The 19,882-nt window shown below is 34.9% G+C and overlaps 1 protein-coding gene across 1 annotated transcript in view; it reads left to right on the top strand.

Annotated features, from left to right (window-relative positions):
• Positions 1-11,928: 11,928 nt before the first annotated feature.
• LOC114327500 (uncharacterized) overlaps positions 11,929-19,882 on the top strand; it is a 181,779-nt gene continuing 173,825 nt past the window's right edge. The window contains exon 1 of the mRNA XM_028276142.2: positions 11,929-12,152. Coding sequence (XP_028131943.1) covers positions 12,089-12,152 — 64 coding nt within the window. The 5' untranslated portion in view covers positions 11,929-12,088. The remainder of the gene's footprint in view (positions 12,153-19,882) is intronic.

Below are 19,882 nucleotides of genomic sequence, written 5' to 3'. Positions count from 1 at the left end.
CGGACAGCGGCAGCGATGCTTATGTATCAGAGGATGGTAAAAGGAAAGGAAATGAATTTGACGAAATCTTTAGCAAGAGCAGAAAAGTGTATCGATCTCCCGATAAAAAGAATGCTGGAGGTAGAGAGAATGAAATTACGGAAATGATGAAAACGCTAATAACTGATAATAAAAAGAAAGATAAGGAACTAGAGGATATAAAAAACATGGTAGGTGAGTTGGTAGGAGAAATGAAGGAACTCCGAAAAGAGAATAGCGAGTACAAAGAAAAGCTTAAACAAATAATTCAAGAAAATGAAAATTTAAAAAAGGAAATGATGAGTATGAAACAAAAAATGGACAAATTAGAGCTAACTTTAGAAATCTGTCAGAAAGAAAGAAAGAAAAATAATTTAATATTGAAGGGTTTGCCAATAAGTAAGTCTGATACGGAACAGCTTAAGAATGAAATAGGAAACTTTTTAAATAAAGAGCTACGAATAATGGCAGAGTTAAATAAGGTACAAAAGATCAACGACAATATGTGCATTATTGAGTTTAATAAGTTTGAAGACAAACTAAGAGTACTAAAAGCAAAAAGTTTTCTAAGAAGTTATAAACAACACCGCGTATACATTGAATGCGATTTAACACTTAAAGATATTGATATGCAGAAAAACCTTAGACATATAGCAGCAAAAGAAAAGGCAAATGGCAAAAGAATAAAAATGGGTTATGGTTTTATCGTTATTGAAGACACCAAATGGAGATGGAACCATAATACGAATAATATAGAAATAATCAGAGATAATGTAGCAGCAACTGGTTCAAAAAACTACTAGTTAATACAAATTCGAGGATGGATATGGATACGAACTTGGCACAGGTTATGGACATGAGAGAATTTAACAAAATCGATACGAGTCTTGACAAAAATATACAAAAACTAAACCGTAAAGATACAAACAATGAAAGAACTATGAATGCAAAAAATGAAAAACAAAATAAGTATTGGAAAATTGGATTGTGGAATATACAAAGTCTAAATGGTAAAGAAGATGAACTTATTGATGAGTTTGAAAACACAAAAATGGATTTTTTAGCAATAACTGAAACAAAGAGAAAAGAAAGTGGATGTATTAAAATGAGAAATGAGCACTACATGATTTTTGGAGGTGTTAATGAGTCAGAACGTGCGAGGGCAGGAGTTGCCCTAATGGTTCACAGAAATGAGCATAAAAATATCACCAGATGGAAAAATATTTCGGAACGACTTCTTAGAATAGATCTCAGTAAAAACGAGAAGACAACAATTATTGTAGGGTATGGACCGTCGGAAAATGAAGCCAAGGAACTCAAAGATAGCTTCTGGGAACAAATGCAGGACGAAATGGACCAAATAAGTCATAAGGTCATAATAGTAGGCGATTTTAATGGGCGAGTAGGGTCAAGCAATGAATATGACTACCCTGTAGGACCATATGGAGAAATAGTCAGCAATAATAATGGACAAAGAGTTATCGAGTTTTGCATCATGAATGATATGCAAGTTAGTAACACATTTTTTCAACACAAAGAGATTCATAAATACACACGAGTGATGGATTCGCGGAACGAAAAAGCCGTTATTGATCTAGTATTAGTACAGAACAAATATAAAAATGAAATAGCGGACGTTCGTGTTAAAAGAGGTTATGAGATCAGTTCAGATCATTTTCTCGTTGAAGCTAAAATAAAGACAAGGAGAGAACAGATATTTAATATTAAAAATGAAGAAAATCGCTATGAACAACCAAGTATTAAAGTATACAAACTTCAGTCTGAAAATATTAGAAAAGAATACTGTCGTAAATTAAATGAAGAAATACGAAAAACAAATTGGAAAAATGAGGAGGATATAGAAATATTATGGAATATTTTTAAGGAGCTGGTGTATGCAACTGGGAGTAAAGTATGTGATGTAACGAAAGGAAGATATCTGAAAGGTACAGCTTGGTGGAATAATGACATAAAATTGGAAGTTTCGAAGAAGAAAAAATTGTGGAAAAAGTATATAAGTAATAAAAGTGAAGGTAATTATCAAGAATATAAGGAACAGAGAATAATGGTTAAAAATAAAATTAAAGAAGCTAAGAATCGTCAATGGGAAGAATTTGGAAATAAAATGGAAAGTGATAGTAAAGATAACGCGAAGTTGCTCTATAGGACCCTAAAAAACCTAAGACAAAAGAAATCAAACGGAGTAACAGGTTTAGAGGACAAAGATGGTAACATATTTTTAAAAAATGAAGAGATTACCGAAAGATGGCGAGAACATTTTATGGAATTATTAATGGGAGACAACAACGAAATAGAAAATGACAGGGAGGAGTACAATTTAAATGAACAACAAGATAATGATGACATAACATACGAAGAATATAGGGAAGCAATTTTAAAATTAAAGAATGGCAAGGCTGCAGGACACGATAATATTAAGGCTGAGCTAATTAAATATATGGAAGGAGAAGGATTACAGTTACTATGGAAAATCATAAGGAGCTGCTGGCATACCGGATGCATACCTAGAGACTGGACTCTTGCCACTATTCTACCATTACACAAAAAAGGTGATAAACATAAGTGTTCTAACTACAGGGGAATATCATTGTTGGTAGTTGCTAGTAAAATCTACGAAATAATACTAGAGAAAAAGCTGCGAGAAAATATCGAGGCCACACTGGATGACAGCCAATGCGGCTTTAGGCCAGGGCGAGGTACAACCGATCTCATATTCACGGTGAGACAGTTATCAGAAAAAGCCCTACAGCATAACAGTAAGTTGTTTCTATGTTTTGTGGACTTGGAAAAAGCATTTGATCGGGCGCCACGTAACAAGATCTGGGAAATATTAAACCGTAGAAATGTGAAACCGAAGTTAATCCAAGCAATAAAGAGTATATATAAATGTACACGTAATAATGTAAGAACGAAAAATCGCTCATCTCTAGAATTCTACACAAGGACAGGTGTAAGACAAGGTGGTGTTCTGAGTCCTTTGTTATTCATCACTCTAATAAACGAAATTGCAAAAGAATGCAGGGGTAAGGTAAAAAGAACTAGGGTAGGGGTGTATAAACTTCAACAAGTTCACGTGTCAGAGTTGATAAATGCCGATGACCTGGTAATTGTGGCAAAATCAGAAAAAGACTTGCAAGTGAATGTAAATGTTTGGAATGAAGCCTTTAAGAAATTTGGGATGAAAATAAATATTGAAAAAACAGAAGCTTAAATATAGAACCAGAAATAAACAGCAGGGTAATGAGTGCAACAAAATTGTACTATGCGCTAAATAAAAGTTTTATTAGGAAGAAAGAAGTAAGCCTGAAAACAAAAATGAAAGTGTTCCAAACTGTATACGAGCCGGTGCTACTCTACGGTAGTGAAACGTGGACAATGAATGACAACATCCGTAGTAAAATTCAAGCATGCGAAATGCGATATTTACGTGCGGTATCCGGGGTGACCGGAGGTGATCGCATAAGAAATGAAGACATACGTGAAAGGTGCGGTATTGGAAGGACCTTAGACAGACTTGAAACGAAACAGTTATCGTGGTTCGGACATATGACGAGAATGGGTGTAGGTAGAACTGTAAAGAGGGTATGGAAAGCGGCATCCGACAACAGACGAAGAAGAGGCAGGCCAGCAAGAACGTGGAACGCAGATATTGGAAAGGCTTGCGTAAAAAGGAATATTGGGTGGAGAGAAGCAGAAAGACTAGCTACTGACCGAAAGGCATGGAGACGTCTGATTTCTCCACTTACCTCGACACCGTAAGATACAAGAGGACGGCTTAAGTAAGTAAGTAAGTAAGTAAGTACAAATTAATAGTGCAAAGTAAATATATATGTCAACGTAACAACTGTAACTGCAGTTTGCAGTTGCCGTCTGCCGTCTGCCGCCTGCCGTCGATGTCGGAATCGTACCTTTACCCAGAGGGCCATGCTAAGAATCACAAGGAGACAGAATACCAAATAATATCAGGCAAAGAACAAAAATCAAAGACATAGTAGAACATGTAGCAAAAAAGAAATGGAGATGTGCAGGTCACGTGCCAAAAACACGGAACAACAGCTGGACTAGAAGATTATTGGAATAGCGACCGCGGGAGATCGACCACCAACGCGCTGGAGTGACGATGTAAAGAGAACTGCCGGGAAATGGATAGCTGGCAGCTCAAGATTGGGAGACATGGAGAAACTTAGAGGAGACCTATGTTCAGCAGTGGACGATAACGGTTAGATTATGATGATGATAATTCTTTCCTAACACATAAAAAATAAAAAAAAAACTAAATTTTCAATCTAATAGCACATAAAACAACATCCAAAAATGTCATTCTACATCCTACCAGCCTGAAGACAATGGGAACCTTCTCTGGTAACACCTCCGAGGCTTCTACAATTTGCAAGCCATAACGGATGCTGAGACTAAGGAAGATGAGGGAATTTTACAATTTATAATTCACGTCCCATCTGCTCAGCGCGGTAAAGTTCCAACGAGAATGGATCCCTTCGTACTCCAATGGGAGTAAACATAAATTAAAAATGAATAACCATTTTCAATTTCGTTGCAACACGAAACTACAGCCGCATCATTATTCCAGTTCAATCAGAGAGTGCAGCAAGCACCTCTACTGGTTTCGAAACTTATTTAGTCTCTCATCAGGAGGCACATATGCTGCTCTCTCTGACCCAACTAGGACAAACCCCGGCGTGCAGTCACGGATTGTAACGAACGAAATGGCAGGGATGCCCTAGCGGCAACTGCTATCAAAAAACTAAGTTTTCAATCTAATAGCACATAAAACAACATCCAAAAATGTCATTCTACATCCTACCAGACTGAAAACAATGGGAACCTTCTCTGGTAACACCTCCGAGGCTTCTACAATTTGCAAGCCATAAAGGATGCTGAGACTAAGGAAGATGAGGGAATTTTACAATTTATAATTTACGTCCCATCTACTCAGCGCGGTAAAGTTCCAACGAGAATGGTTCCCTTCGTACTCCAATAGGAGTAAACTGAAATCAAAAATGAATAACTATTTTCAATTTCGTTGCAACACGAAACTACAGCCGCATCATTATTCCAGTTCAATCAGAGAGTGCAGCAAGCACCTCTACCGGTTTTGAAACTTATCAGTCTCTCATCAGGAGGCACATATGCTGCTCTCTCTGACGCAACTAGGACAAACCCCGGCGTGCAGTCACGGATTGCAACCAACGAAATGGCAGGGATGCCCTAGCGGCAACTGCTATCAAAAAACTAAGTTTTCAATCTAATAACACATAAAACAACATCAAAAAATGTCATTCTACATCCTACCAGACTGAAAATAATGGGAACCTTCTCTGGTAACACCTCCGAGGCTTCTACAATTTGCAAGCCATATCGGATGCTGAGACTAAGGAAGATGAGGGAATTTTATAATTTATAATTCACGTCCCATCTGCTCAGCGCGGTAAAGTTCCAACGAGAATGGTTCCCTTCGTACTCCAATGGGAGTAAACATAAATCAAAAATGAATAACCATTTTCAATTTCGTTGCAACACGAAACTACAGCAGCTTCATTATTCCAGTTCAATCAGAGAGTGCAGCAAGCACCTCTACCGGTTTCGAAACTTATTAGTCTCTCATCAGGAGGCACATATGCTGCTCTCTCTGACGCAACTAGGACAAACCCCGGCGTGCAGTCACGGATTGCAATGAACGAAATGGCAGCGATGCCCTAGCGGCAACTGCTATCAGAAAACTAAGTTTTCAATCTAATAACACATAAAACAACATCCAAAAATGTCATTCTACATCCTACCAGACTGAAAATAATGGGAACCTTCTCTGGTAACACCTCCGAGGCTTCTACAATTTGCAAGCCATATCGGATGCTGAGACTAAGGAAGATGAGGGAATTTTACAATTTATAAATCACGTCCCATCTGCTCAGCGCGGTAAAGTTCCAACGAGAATGGTTCCCTTCGTACTCCAATGGGAGTAAACATAAATCAAAAATGAATAACCATTTTCAGTTTCGTTGCAACACGAAACTACGGCCGCATCATTATTCCAGTTCAATCAGAGAGTGCAGCAAGCACCTCTGCCGGTTTCGAAACTTATTAGTCTCTCATCAGGAGGCACATATGCTGCTCTCTCTGACCCAACTAGGACAAACCCCGGCGTGCAGTCACGGATTGCAACGAACGAAATGGCAGGGATGCCTAGCGACAACTGCTATCAAAAAACTAGTTTTCAATCTAATAGCACATAAAACAACATCCAAAAATGTCATTCTACATCCTACCAGACTGAAAACAATGGGAACCTTCTCTGGAAATTGAAAATGGTTATTCAATTTTGATTTATGTTTACTCCCATTGGAGTACGAAGGGAACCATTCTCGTTGAAATTTTAGCGCGCTGAGCAGATGGGACGTTAATTATAAATTGTAAAATTCCCTTATCTTCCTTAGTCTCAGCATCCGTTATGGCTTTCAAATTGTAGAAGCCTCGCAGGTGTTACCAGAGAAGGTTCCCATTGTTTTCAGTCTGGTAGGATCTAGAATGACATTTTTGGATGTTGTTTTATGTGCTATTAAATTGAAAACTTAGTTTTTTGATAGCAGTTGCCGCTAGGGCATCCCTGCCATTTCGTTCGTTGCAATCCGTGACTGCACGCCGGGGTTTGTCCTAGTTGGGTCAGAGAGAGCAGCATATGTGCCTCCTGATGAGTGACTAATAAGTTTCGAAACCGGTAGAGATGCTTGCTGCACTCTCTGATTGAACTGGAATAATGATGCGGCTGTAGTTTCGTGTTGCAACGAAATTGAAAATGGTTATTCATTTTTGATTTATGTTTACTCCCATTGGAGTACGAAGGGAACCATTCTCGTTGGAACTTTACCGCGCTGAGCAGATGGGACGTGAATTATAAATTGTAAAATTCCCTCATCTTCCTTAGTCTCAGCATCCGTTATGGCTTGCAAATTGTAGAAGCCTCGGAGGTGTTACCAGAGAAGGTTCCCATTGTTTTCAGTCTGGTAGGATGTAGAATGACATTTTTGGATGATGTTTTATGTGCTATTAGATTGAAAACTTAATTTTTTGATAGCAGTTGCCGCTAGGGCATCCCTGCCATTTCGTTCGTTGCAATCCGTGACTGCACGCCGGGGTTTGTCCTAGTTGGGTCAGAGAGAGCAGCATATGTGCCTCCTGATGAGAGACTAATAAGTTTCGAAACCGGTAGAGGTGCTTGCTGCACTCTCTGATTGAACTGGAATAATGATGCGGCTGTAGTTTCGTGTTGCAACGAAATTGAAAATGGTTATTCATTTTTGTTTTACATAAAAAATAGTTTGTAGGTATACCGTATAACGATTCACTAAGCTACAAAAAACTACTTGCGGAAGGAAGTAGGAAAGGAAGGAGGAAAGGGGCGCCTAAAATTACTTGCCCCGGGGCGCTTGAAAGCCTTGGCGCGGCCCTGGTTACAAAATCTCTTTATTTACACAGGTAGAAAATTTAATACCTCTAGCACATAATAGGAAACAATTGTTCCCTATTCTGTGCCTCTAGGTAAATAGTTTTATTGGGATGGTCAATTTCACTTTGGTTATAAAATTGTAACGGGTACTATAATGTGTGTCTTTGAAATTGCCGAAAATAATCTTAAAATAAGATAAAACCGGAAGTATAATTATACTACCTATTATGTGTTACTATATCTTTTTATATCAGAATATTTTTATTTTTAATACGTGCCAACACAAGGCTACATATTTTGTAATAAATCAATGTATTTTTTTCTTTTCTCATGAATTAGTTTACATTCTTGTGACGAAAAAATAGGAAATAGGATCTTAAATTTATCAGGATAGTTACGTAGATTTTTATTTATATTAAATTCTCCTGAAGATCTGTCTTTATTAAATTTATGCATTTATGGATCCATCTACGTTTTTTTCTACGTATTTTACGAACGTCGTTTTCCAACAACAGCCAACACATTACACCTTACACCCCTACCTCTTCATCATTGTCGGTGGTCGGTGGTCGGAAGTTAACGGAACCAATGTAGGCATCCTCGCCGGAAAATCGGTCTGTATCGGATCTGATCTGATCGGAGAAATACGGATCCAATAGGGCTTTTCATTCACAGTCATTTGTTTCGAGCTTCTGTCATATGTCATATAATCCGTGTATATTAATATTATACACAGATTATACAACATATGACAGAAGCTCGAAACAAGTGACAATCGATGAAAAGCCCTATGTAGGTGCCGCCTAGAGGGCTTTTCATTCGCAGTCATTTGTTTCGAGCTTCTGTTATGTGTCACATAATATTAATATATCTACGTCATACGTTATTGATATATACCAATGATACAAACCAAAGACGTATGGCGTAGATATATTAATATTATGTGACACATGACAGAAGCTCGAAACAAATGACAGTCGATGAAAAGCCCTATCGGATCGAATCGGATCTGATCTAATCGGATCGGGGAAAAACGGATCCAATGTAGGTACGGCCTTTTGGACCCTAATTAACCTAGGCGATTTTTTTGAATTCTTGTAAAAATACCAGCTTTTCAAATCCCAAAGTAGATTTAGTCTATAGTCGGTATTAACAAAGGTATTCAAATTATTTATAAGTCATAAATGGCTCTATTTTAGTAAAATGTTTTCGAAATGGTAAAAATGACTTTTTATTGATTTTTTTAAATACGTTGAAAATATAAGTACATGTGGTTTCCACGGAATTGCTGTATTGTTATTATTTTCTGAGCAATAATATTGCAAAAAAAGCTCTGTAGGATAAACAAATTGAATAAAATTTAAACTAATTGACGAATGATCTTGAGTTTTGTGTATTATATGGACTGTTTGACTCTAACTTTCATGCAGTATCCAAGCCTTAAGTTCATTTTCGCAAAAGTTATAGCAAATTTTTGATTTCCGAAATTTTAGTCTTATTTTGCAATTTCCGAAGCAACAAATGATCATACCAAAATTCAAAAACTGCCATTTTAAGTACCTATTTGCTGATCTGCTAAAAGATGAATGATCTAAATAAGATATTATTTAATTATACTATTTTTACCTGTAGCGATTTAAACGAAAAAAAAAGAGTGTGTGTGCGTAGGTATGTATGGTACTTTGTACGTACGTAAGAAGTTATAGGTACTTCTATTTTTATGATTTCAACGAAACAAATATATTTTAACATTTTAATTGTATTTTTATTTAAATATTAATATTTCATTAGTAGATTTTTATTATAGTTAGCATTTGTGCGAGATGGGTGTCTGAATGACTACCCCGCGAAACATTTTCCTAACCTTACGATTTACGATTATGGATGTTGTAAACCTGATTGTAAAATGATCAAAGTATACCTAAATGCTAGGTATAAGTTAGAGTCAGTGTTTCCCTAGTTCCAATAGTTGGCTCCCTTTCCGTCCCTTAATATAAGCTCCTTTATATCCCTTAATATAAGGACCTTAATATAGTCCCTTAATATAAGGACGCTTAATATAAGGACCCAACGCGGCACAAGGAATGATTGAGGGCAAGGTCGCAAACAAATGTCGTGGCTGCGAAATATAAAGAACTGGACAGGCATAAATAACACTGGCGATTCTGGCGAACTATTGCATGCAGCAGATGCAATAGATTAAGATAATGCGCCAACGCACTATAGGTACACGGCACCATAAGCAGAAGAAGTACGTCAATATCTACGCCAGAGATCTAAATTTCTAATCTTAGCCTGATTTTTGTTGTCGCTACATAGGCTACTAATTAGACAGTATCTCTTATAACAAATCCGTTTGTTTACAACTGTAAATACCTATATTTTCTAACAATATTGCAATAAATATTTAAACAAACGAAATCAATTAATTTATAAAAAATTTAAGTAATTTCTTATTGTAACATAGTATTTTTAGAGATAGTGTGTAATATATATTATTATTAACAGCATGACATAATTTATCATTTATTCAATTTTTAAATTATTATATTCTTCCATAACATACTTCTTATTTATTATTTTCCTTACCTTAATACATATGTGAGTTGGTGTGTATATGAATTGGGTCGTATACGTTTAATGCGTATGCGTTTTAGCTGTTTGGGAGCTGGAATTCAATGAGTTGGCTCTCGATGAGTTGAGTATCCAGGGAGTCTACAGCGCAGTATTCTTTTTTACTAAAATACAGAGATCTCCATCATAGTTCATAAGTATTTGTAGAGATGGCGCTGCAAGGCTAAACTTTAATTTTTTGCTGAGTGATTTCTAATTAGAAACCATAATAATTATTTAAAGGTGGGAATGTGCAACTGGAACAGTTACAAATTTTATACTAATAATTATAATAAAAATAAATCATTCAATTGTCTTCTTTTTTTCAAGTGTTGGATGTTGGCAATCTTCATAGCTCTCTCCACGTGCAATATGTCCAAGGTATTCCAATTTTCTTGTTTTGATTGTATTGAAAATTTTCATTTATTTATCCTTATCAGAACCTTTTTGTTTTCGGCAAGTTCTGTTCGCGATATTTTCAGTCGAGAAAACATAGTACCGTTGATTGAAATATTTATATTTCCCCAATATATCAATCAACGCTAGTACCTAGCAAACGTACCTTTTCGCTGCAACTTTAAATATCTTGTGCAGAGCACTTTACTCATTTTGTTGTAGTTTTCCCATTAAGATCAATCTTGATTTTGATTTCCACCGGAATCATGAATGTGTAGATTTAATCATGATACTATAAATAAAGAGATAGTATTTTCCCGTAGCGCAAATACGTCTGAGCTCGCGCATTGATGATGTAACTGGAGACCGGAAGTTGAATTTGAATTCTTGTTAAAGTTAAATGGGATTTGTATGCATTATGTGATGAAATTATTCAATTAACAAAATAAAATTAATGTTATTTATAATATCATGGATTATTAAAATAATGTTATTTATAGTATCATGGATTTAATCATTGTTCCTATATATGGATTTTTTCCACGTGTTTGACATTGATACCGTTTATTACAAGATGCTCGTTGTTTCTTTTGTTTTTTATTTTTTGAGTTTTTGATTCCCATTTCCCAAAATTTCCCATTTCCCATTTCCCAAATCAAACTTGCGACAAGTTTGATCTATCAAACTTGAAAGCTTGCTGCAAGTTTACCATGGCAACTCTGCAAACTTACACTGACTTGCAGCAAGTTTAAATCAAACTTTCTAGTTACAGTGTGACAAACTTGCATAAAGTTTGTTTTTTTAAACTTGATATAACAAATTTGTTGAAGGTTTGTTTTGTTTTGTTGTATGAAGTTTGTTTTTTCAAACTTCATACAAACTTGATATAACAAACTTACTTAAGGTTTGTTTGATTGATCATCATCATCTTTGTCATAACAATATAGGGCTTTTCATTCACAGCCATTTGTTTCGAGCTTCTGTCATATTATGTCGTATAATCCGTGTATATTAATATTATACACAGATTATACAACATATGACAGAAGCTCGAAACAAACGACAATCGATGAAAAGCCCTATTGCAGCAAACTTGTCACAAACTTGCCTCTTCATATTTGACGCAGCAATGTAAAATCAAGGAAGAATCAAACTTGCCACAAGTTTACATACTATCTGGGATAGTACGTTAATTTCTTGGAGCAGTGTAGTTTGTAGAAGCAAAAATATTAAAAACAAAGTTTTATTAAAAAACAAAGAAATAACAGAAGCGTGAACATAATTACCTGTGAAATGTATTTAAATGTATTTTCATAAGTAACAGGTGGTAACAGGTTATATTCTTTTTTAAAGTCTCATCTTTAGCTTCTTTTTAAAAGTTATTTGGCGAGATAATGCGTATTGTATTTATGCGCAAAAGCAGATTCACAAGGCCAACTCGCCACCACCACCACTACCACTACTAACTACTTTCATTCTCGTGATTTTGACATTTTCACAATTTTCAGTCGGTGTTTAGACGGGAGAGAAAAAAAAAATTGTTTGTAAAGTTTAGTGTCTACCTGAAAATAAATAAATATGTCTATTAAAAACAATAACATGTGGATGTTTGGCCTAGTTTTGTTTACTGTTACAGTAGTTGGTAAGTTTTTAAACTATTCTGCAACAGGTTTTTGGACTAAGTTACAAAGTTAAGGGAAGCTGTAGGATTATTGCACAATCTTTCCATTTTTTTATTTTTTTTGTCACGTGTTACATAATAAAAAATATAACCTTAATATATTTTTAAAAGTTTTAACAGTAGTCTTTTAATAACAAGTTTTTGCTTTTTCATAATGTTACTACATATATTTATTTTTTATGTGTACTATATTGTTTGTAAACAAGTGGTCAGTTAGTCAGTTTCCTGGATACACTGCTCAAGAAATTATGAACGCACCAATAAAGACAATAAAAATACAATATTGTATTAAGTTCCAACTTAAACTTAATTGTAGTATTTTTAAAACCAACAATGAAAAATCTTGTTGGAATATATAACTGAAATAAGTAATTGATTTTTAGATTTACATAATTTTGGGCAAATAGAATTTCAGGTTCTAAGTTCCCAACAAGGGTAGACTGATTACGAATTTACGGATATGAAATTTTCATGAATGAATTCTGTTTCACTTTTTTTTTTCTCTGATTTGGGCCTTGGTTTAGAACTAGAACCTTTAGCCACGTAATTGTATAACTTATCACTAAGTCAGCGGAGTAATGTGTAGTGTGTGTGTTGAGTAAGTGTCTTGTTACTTTGCAAAGTCGACGTCATTGTCTTTGCAAAGAGACGCTAATTGTATCCGAATGTCTGCGGTCCCTCCGGTGAGTACCGATCCCACAAGGACAGAAACTATATTCATTTATTAATTTATAATAAATGAAAAATTTCTGACCCTGGTGAGATTCGAACCCACAACCTTTGATATATATCTGTTTCACTTACTGATATGTACAATATGTAGTTTTTTATTGAGGGGAAAGCATTATTTTTCAAAAAAATATGTCTTGTTTTAAAAATTGAATAAAATAATCCATACCTTCTGATTCATGTACAATACTTTAATATATTGTGTTAAGCTGCTGCTTCTTCTTCTTCTTCTACGGCACTACAGCCCAAATTGAGCCTTGGCCTCTTTTATTTTTTTGCCTTCATCCTTGTTTCTCTGTGGCTGCTCTTCTCCATACACAGACTCCTAAAATTGCTTGTGCGTCGCTGCTTACTGTGTCTTCCCAGCGGTTTCTTGGCTTTCCAATCATCTTTTTCCCTGGATTTCAGCGTTCAGTGCTCTTTTTGGTAGCCTATCCTCTCCCATTCTTATCAAATGTCCGGCCCATTGCAATCTTTGTATTCTAATGAAATCTGAAAGGGTGTCTCCTCATAAAGTTGATAAAGCTCTTTGTTGTATCCAATTCTGAAGATTCCGTTTTCCCTCACAGTTCCTAGTATTCTCCTCAGTACTTTCCTTTTGAATGTGTCGAGTTTGTTTTTGGATATTTCTTTCACAGCCCATGCTTCACTGCCATAACATGCTATTGGTCGAATTAAGGTTGGATAGATTCTCATCTTTGTATTTCAGTGGACACTTTTAGACTGAAATATATGGAAATCATTATTTTTTTTCTGTGTTAATTTCCAGATCTAGCCTTTTCGTTTGCGTTTTTAACTCTGCGTATGTTTCCTGTGCTCCTGTTGATGTCCTACTCATAATATTAATATAATCGGCATAAGCGGCCAGTTGAACCGTTCTATTGGTCAGTAGGTTTCCTCATCCAGTTTGCATTTGCCTAACCGCATACTCCAATGCCAGGTTAAACAATTTTGGGGCCAGCCCATCTCCCTGCTTCAGTCCCTGTGAGATTTTGAAAAAGTCTGTCCAGCAGTTTTGTATTCATACACATGCCTTGAGTTTCATCCATTGTGGCTTTAATGAGTGCAATTAGCTTGTGTGGTATTGCCAATTCAGCCAATATAGTATAGTCTGTTCCTTTTCACTTAGTCTTATGCCTGTTCAAAGTAGTCTACAAACCCATTGTGAACATCAATGTCATGTTCCCATGATTTGCTCAAGATCTGCTTAACTGTAAGCTGCTACTTGCCCTTGTATAATTAATGTTATCTGTATATCAATAAATATTTATTTCTTGAACCTGTAGATCATAGAGGTCTAAAGAAGTGTGCTTCAAAAACATCAAAAATAGGATAAAGAATTTACTTATCAACAAGATTCCTGTAAGATCTTCTGTTATCTTACCGCTACTTTGATAATAATGTCTGTATCCATTAATGTTTCTTTTTTTGTCAACAATATATTGGGGAGTGAACAAACAAGTGCATTCCTTAGGCTAAAATTTAATTTTCATCAATAAAAAATCATTATTTTGCCTTCTCATGTCCTATTCTCTTATCAGTCCTGGGTTTATTAACTCTTTCCCTTAGCTAAATATAAAATATTATAGATACATAGATAGATGATATTTAGCTTTCCATCCAAGTGTCGTATCAATTCATAATATGTTTCTTAAAATACAGTCGACTCTCGTTAATTCGAAACTCTAGGGACTCTTAAAATATTACGAATTATTAGTGTTTGAAATATTAAATGGTTCGAAATATGTGAGAGAAAATAAATAAAACTTTGAATTATTAAGTGTTGATTATTTACTAACTGCTACATATTCTATAACGCTGACAAAAGTTTAGAGGTCCATTCGTGTACATACATAGGACATGTATGTATTCCTAATGTGAATTAATCAATCTTTGGAAAGAACTGTATTATACTGGTTTGCTTCAAAGCACATTGCTGCTGCTCAGACTGCTTAATAATTTTTTTAAGAGAAAAGGTATCGAACGAGGATCATGCTTTCTTAACTGACACCTTTGCCAAAGGTTCTGATGTATCGTACTCATCTTCATCGTTACTTTTTTCATTGGTATCTGTCGCAGATAAAATTTCGCCATCGGTTAGTGAACCTAAGACAGCAACATCTTCATCCACTTGAACAAAGTCAGAAAAACTCACACTGCTGATGTCAACTACTGGTTCTATTGCTGGTTCTTCATCATCCATAAGTAGTGGAAGATCTTCCTGATCTTCTTTTAAGAAACCGGATTTTTTGAAGCAGTTGAGAATAGTTATGAGTGTTACACCTCTCCATGTTTTGTCAGTCAGTAAAATAGTTGTCAGAACCGTGATATTTGCAGTTCGCTGCTTGTCACAATCTCTGCAACTTTGTATAAAAATGTATTGATTTAGTTCGAAATATAAAGAGATTTTGTAGGGAACTTGTGATAACTTTGAATTATAGAGAGATTCGAATTATCGCAGGTTTGAATTAACGCGAGTCGACTGTAACATGTTATTCTGATAGTTCTGCAACCAGATATAAATATATTTCATTTAATTCCTCACTATTCTGCTTCTTTTGTTGCTCTCTTTTGTATATTCAGTGTAATAACATATTTACATTTCAAGTAAGTTGTTCTATTCATGTATAGGTACTAACTATTCATGTGTATTTATAATTTCAATATATCTAGTGTCTCTCATTATTTGAAGACCTTGAAACCATGAACATCAGGCAGAGACGAAGGAAAGGGCGGAGGTAAATTCCTCACCAACCAGTAAAAACATATAATCTGACAGGTATTTTCCTCACCAAAGTTAAAGGTTCCTATTAATCCGGTAGGTATTTTCCTCACCAACTCACTCAGGTAATAAAATAAAAATATAGATTTAATTTAAGAATGTCTATTATGAAAGCATCCGAATACAAGACATTAATTTCCTTACATTATAATAATAGTTTATAATATAGATAATATGCAAGACATATAAATTATTATTTAATATTTACTATAATAAGGCAGACACTTTACAAAATCCATTCTAGTCATTTGATTAGACTAATATCTTATTAATAAATTTACTACATTTTTCAATTTCAGTTTAACTTGTTTAGCTTTGATAGGTTTTGCAATACGCAAACTTTAAATTTTAACATACGTATCTACCTGAAATTCTTTAATTTTTTCAAAGAAAATATATATGGATGGATGCGTATTACAAAACGATAAATTAAAATGCGAATGAAAAGATTCGCAAGCATTCGTAATAAAAATAACAGAATAATTTGCCTCTGTCCACAAATATGGGGAGAATATGGCATTTTCGTCTATATAAGTTTCAACTAAATAATCAACATATCTATCTTAAATTTCATTTCCTGGTTTGCATGACATTAAATCAAACACAAAACAATCTGATACATCTTCTGGTTTTATATGTAAGGCCAAAAGTATGTTTGAGCCACTTGCCTCTTTCAGAATCATTTTTATATTCTGATATTAAATCAAGAGACCAAGACATTTCTATACCAAGCTTGGTGTAGGTGAAATTTACAACCATGTATTTCAGTGTTCGGACACATTTCAATGATTGCATTCCTTTTCAAAATCTTCAAAAATTTTACTAGCATTAAACTCAATTTTGAGAGCTATAAAAATTTCTTATTTTAACAAATAAAAATATTGTTGTAAATTTCTGTTTTTTTGTTTGGCAGTAAACAGTATAATAAAGAAATATGCCCATTAATTAGCCCATGAATAATGAATAATTGCAAATAATATGTGGTACAATAAGAAAATATGCCATCCATATAATAAAATTCAATGTCGCTAAAAGTCTTATATTTGTTTTAAAAGAAAATTTTCCCTCTTGGTTGTTTCTGAGCACACCTCTTCACAAATTCTTGAACCTCATCAATATTGGAAGGAAGTCGACCAGGTATCATTTTTCGTCGATAATTATATATTTTTTTCTTATGTATGCTGGTTTTGCTGGTTTTTCAATTCTCTTCGGTTTTACGTTTACAATAGTTAGAAACAATTTTTCGATCTAACTTCTGACAATCTGGTTCATGATTATGTTGTCGGCTACTTCTAGATATTGTAAAAATTGCACCAATAGTAAAAAATTTCGCACTACAAGTTGTTTTATCCTCCAGAACACTTCTTCACTTTTGAAAACTTTCACTTTATAAAATATATATATATATATATATATATATATATATATATATATATATATATATATATATATATATATATATCGGGTGTTCTACAGCATTCGCCGTTTCCCGCATCCTATTCGCCATGCTTTTCGGTCACGAATATCTTCCTCGTTGAGTTGTCTACTGTTCATTGCTTTCTCTACATCTTGTATCCATGTTCTCTTCGGTCTGCCTCTTTTTCTTCTCTCGGGTGGTACATACTGGATCATTTTCTTGGGCCATCTTGTTGGTCCCATTCTCTGGACATGCCCGTACCATATTAATCTTTTTTGTTCTATTCTGTCTATAATATCCTTTTCTACTTCCATTCTTTCTTTTATTTCTTCGTTTGGGATATGCTGCAGTTTAGATATTCTGCAGCTTCTTCTAAGCGCGTCCATTTCTAAAGCTTGAAGTCTTTTATTTTGTCGATCTTTTACTTCCCACACTTCCGAGTTGTACAGGACAATTCCTTCCACGATAGTTTGGTAGATTTTTTTCTTTGTCTGATTTTGCAGTCCTGTACTCCACCAAATGCCATTTAGCTGTTTTATAGCTTTTCTTCCTTGGCTTATTCGATATTCTATATCTTGATCGCATGTGGAGTTTTTGTCAAAAATTGAACCTAGATATTTAAATTCATCACATCCTTTTATGTATTCCCCTTCTAATTCTAAGTCTTCAGTATCACCTCCGACTACAAGGTATTCAGTTTTCTCCATGCTCATTTCCAAACCCCATTTTTGGTACTCCTCTTTCAATTTTCTAATCATGTAACTGGCGTCATCTTTATCAGCAGCAATCACAACTTGGTCGTCAGCAAATAGCAACGTATACAAATAAGAATCTCCTACTGGTATCCCCATTGTTTGGCATTTCCTAGTCCAATATTTTAACACATGTGTAAGGTAAATTTTAAATAAAGTGGGCGACAGACAGCATCCCTGCAAAAGGCCTTTCGAAGTTTCAAAGGTATTTGAAAGTTTCGTTCCAATTTTAATTGCTGTTGTTGCATTAGCATAGAGATCTTTTATTGTTTGGATGTATTTTCTATTTAAAGTGGTTTGTTGTAATACCTCAAACATTTTTTCTCTGGGAACGGTATCGTATGCTTTTTTTAAGTCTACAAATACCATGTGAGTTTCTAGATTTCTAGCAGAACGTTTTTCTAGTAATTGCCTTATGCAGAAAATGTTATCTGTGCATGATCTACCTGCCCTAAATCCACTTTGTTCTTCGGAATCTTGCCACTCCTTTTCTATCCGTTTCTTTATTATTCGTCCGTACAGTCTTCCAACTGAGCTGGTCACACTAATGCCTCTGTAATTATTACAATTTTTTCTACCACCCTTTTTGTATATAGGGGTAGTTATGGAGTTTTTCCACTCAGAGGGCACGCCACTATTGCCTGAAAGGCATCCGTTGAATATTTCAACTAAAATTTCTTTTGCCTGTGTCGTGCTGTGCTTAATGAGTTGAATTGGAATACCTCCGGGACCAGGAGCTTTATTGTTTTTCATTTCTCTTAACGTTAGTTCTAGTTCTTGAATAGTTATATCTTCTAGTTGTTCCAGGTTGTTTGGGGCGATGATGGTTTGCCTTACATATTCCTGTCTATTCTCTTGCAATAGGTTTCTAAAGTATGTTTCCCACTCGTTTACACTTATAAGGGATATCTGGCATCTTTCTTGTACGTTTTGTCTTGTATTTGATATTGTTCTCCAAGCTTCTCTGCTTTTTGTTCCTCCCATAAGAGTGTCTATTTCTTCACATTTCTTCAGCCACATATTTTCTTTGGTTTTAATCACTTCTTTTTTTGTTTCCATTCTTATTCTTGCGTAGGTTTTTCGGTCTTCTGAGCAATTGGTACTGAGCCATTTTTGATATGCTTCTTTTTTTTTCCTCGTCTTTTCTTTTAAAGAATCTGTAAACCAAGGGTGATTAGTGTTATTTGAGGATTTTTCCCCTAACGCTTCGAATGCAGCTTCATGTAAGCACTTTTTTAGCCGATCATATTTTTCATCTGCTGTTCTTGTATTAAACTGTGTATTGGTTATCTTTTGGCTCAGTCTTAATTTAAAAAGAAAGGAGATTGAATTATCTTTCAGTGCGTCGATGTTGTATTTGTACTGAGGCGGGTGTTCTTCTGTAATCTCTTCCTGGGTCTCTTCAATTTTGTTGTTCAAGATATATGGAAAGTATAGATCTGCTCTGAGTAAAAAAGTGGTCAGTTCCACATTCTGCACCTCTAAAAAATAAAAAATAAAATTTTCAAATACCAATACCGCGATCACTTTCTATTAAACATGCCATTTTTGTCAAAATTCCAATGGTGACTAAAAATAAAATACTATAATTAATTAATTAATTATTATAATATAGGTACCTACTGCAATTTAATAGTAGATAAATAATTCAATTGAACGCCTTTTACTAAAAACTACCTGAAATAACTGAAATAACCATTTTGGTCTTGGTGAGGAAATTACACCCGCCGGAAGGAAAGTATCTGACAGTCCAGAATAGAAGAACATTGTTAAGCAGGCCAAGACTCACAAAGGGTTGTAGCACCATTAGAAGAAGAAAGAAAAAGTTAGCATTATATCAATAAATTTGAGACTGTAGGTTTCAATTTCCTTTATCCATTTTTAAGTGGCTAATGCTACATTTCGGCAGAACTAATAATTGGTCTAATGCAGTACATGCCACACAAAATAGGAATATATGGTGAGACAGCATAAAAAGAGCAATACAATCTCTGGAAGACATGTTCCATTC

The sequence above is a fragment of the Diabrotica virgifera genome, chromosome 2, assembly GCF_917563875.1.
Source record: "Diabrotica virgifera virgifera chromosome 2, PGI_DIABVI_V3a".
Classification (NCBI taxonomy): domain Eukaryota; kingdom Metazoa; phylum Arthropoda; class Insecta; order Coleoptera; family Chrysomelidae; genus Diabrotica; species Diabrotica virgifera.
This window is presented reverse-complemented; position numbering and strand designations above follow the sequence as displayed.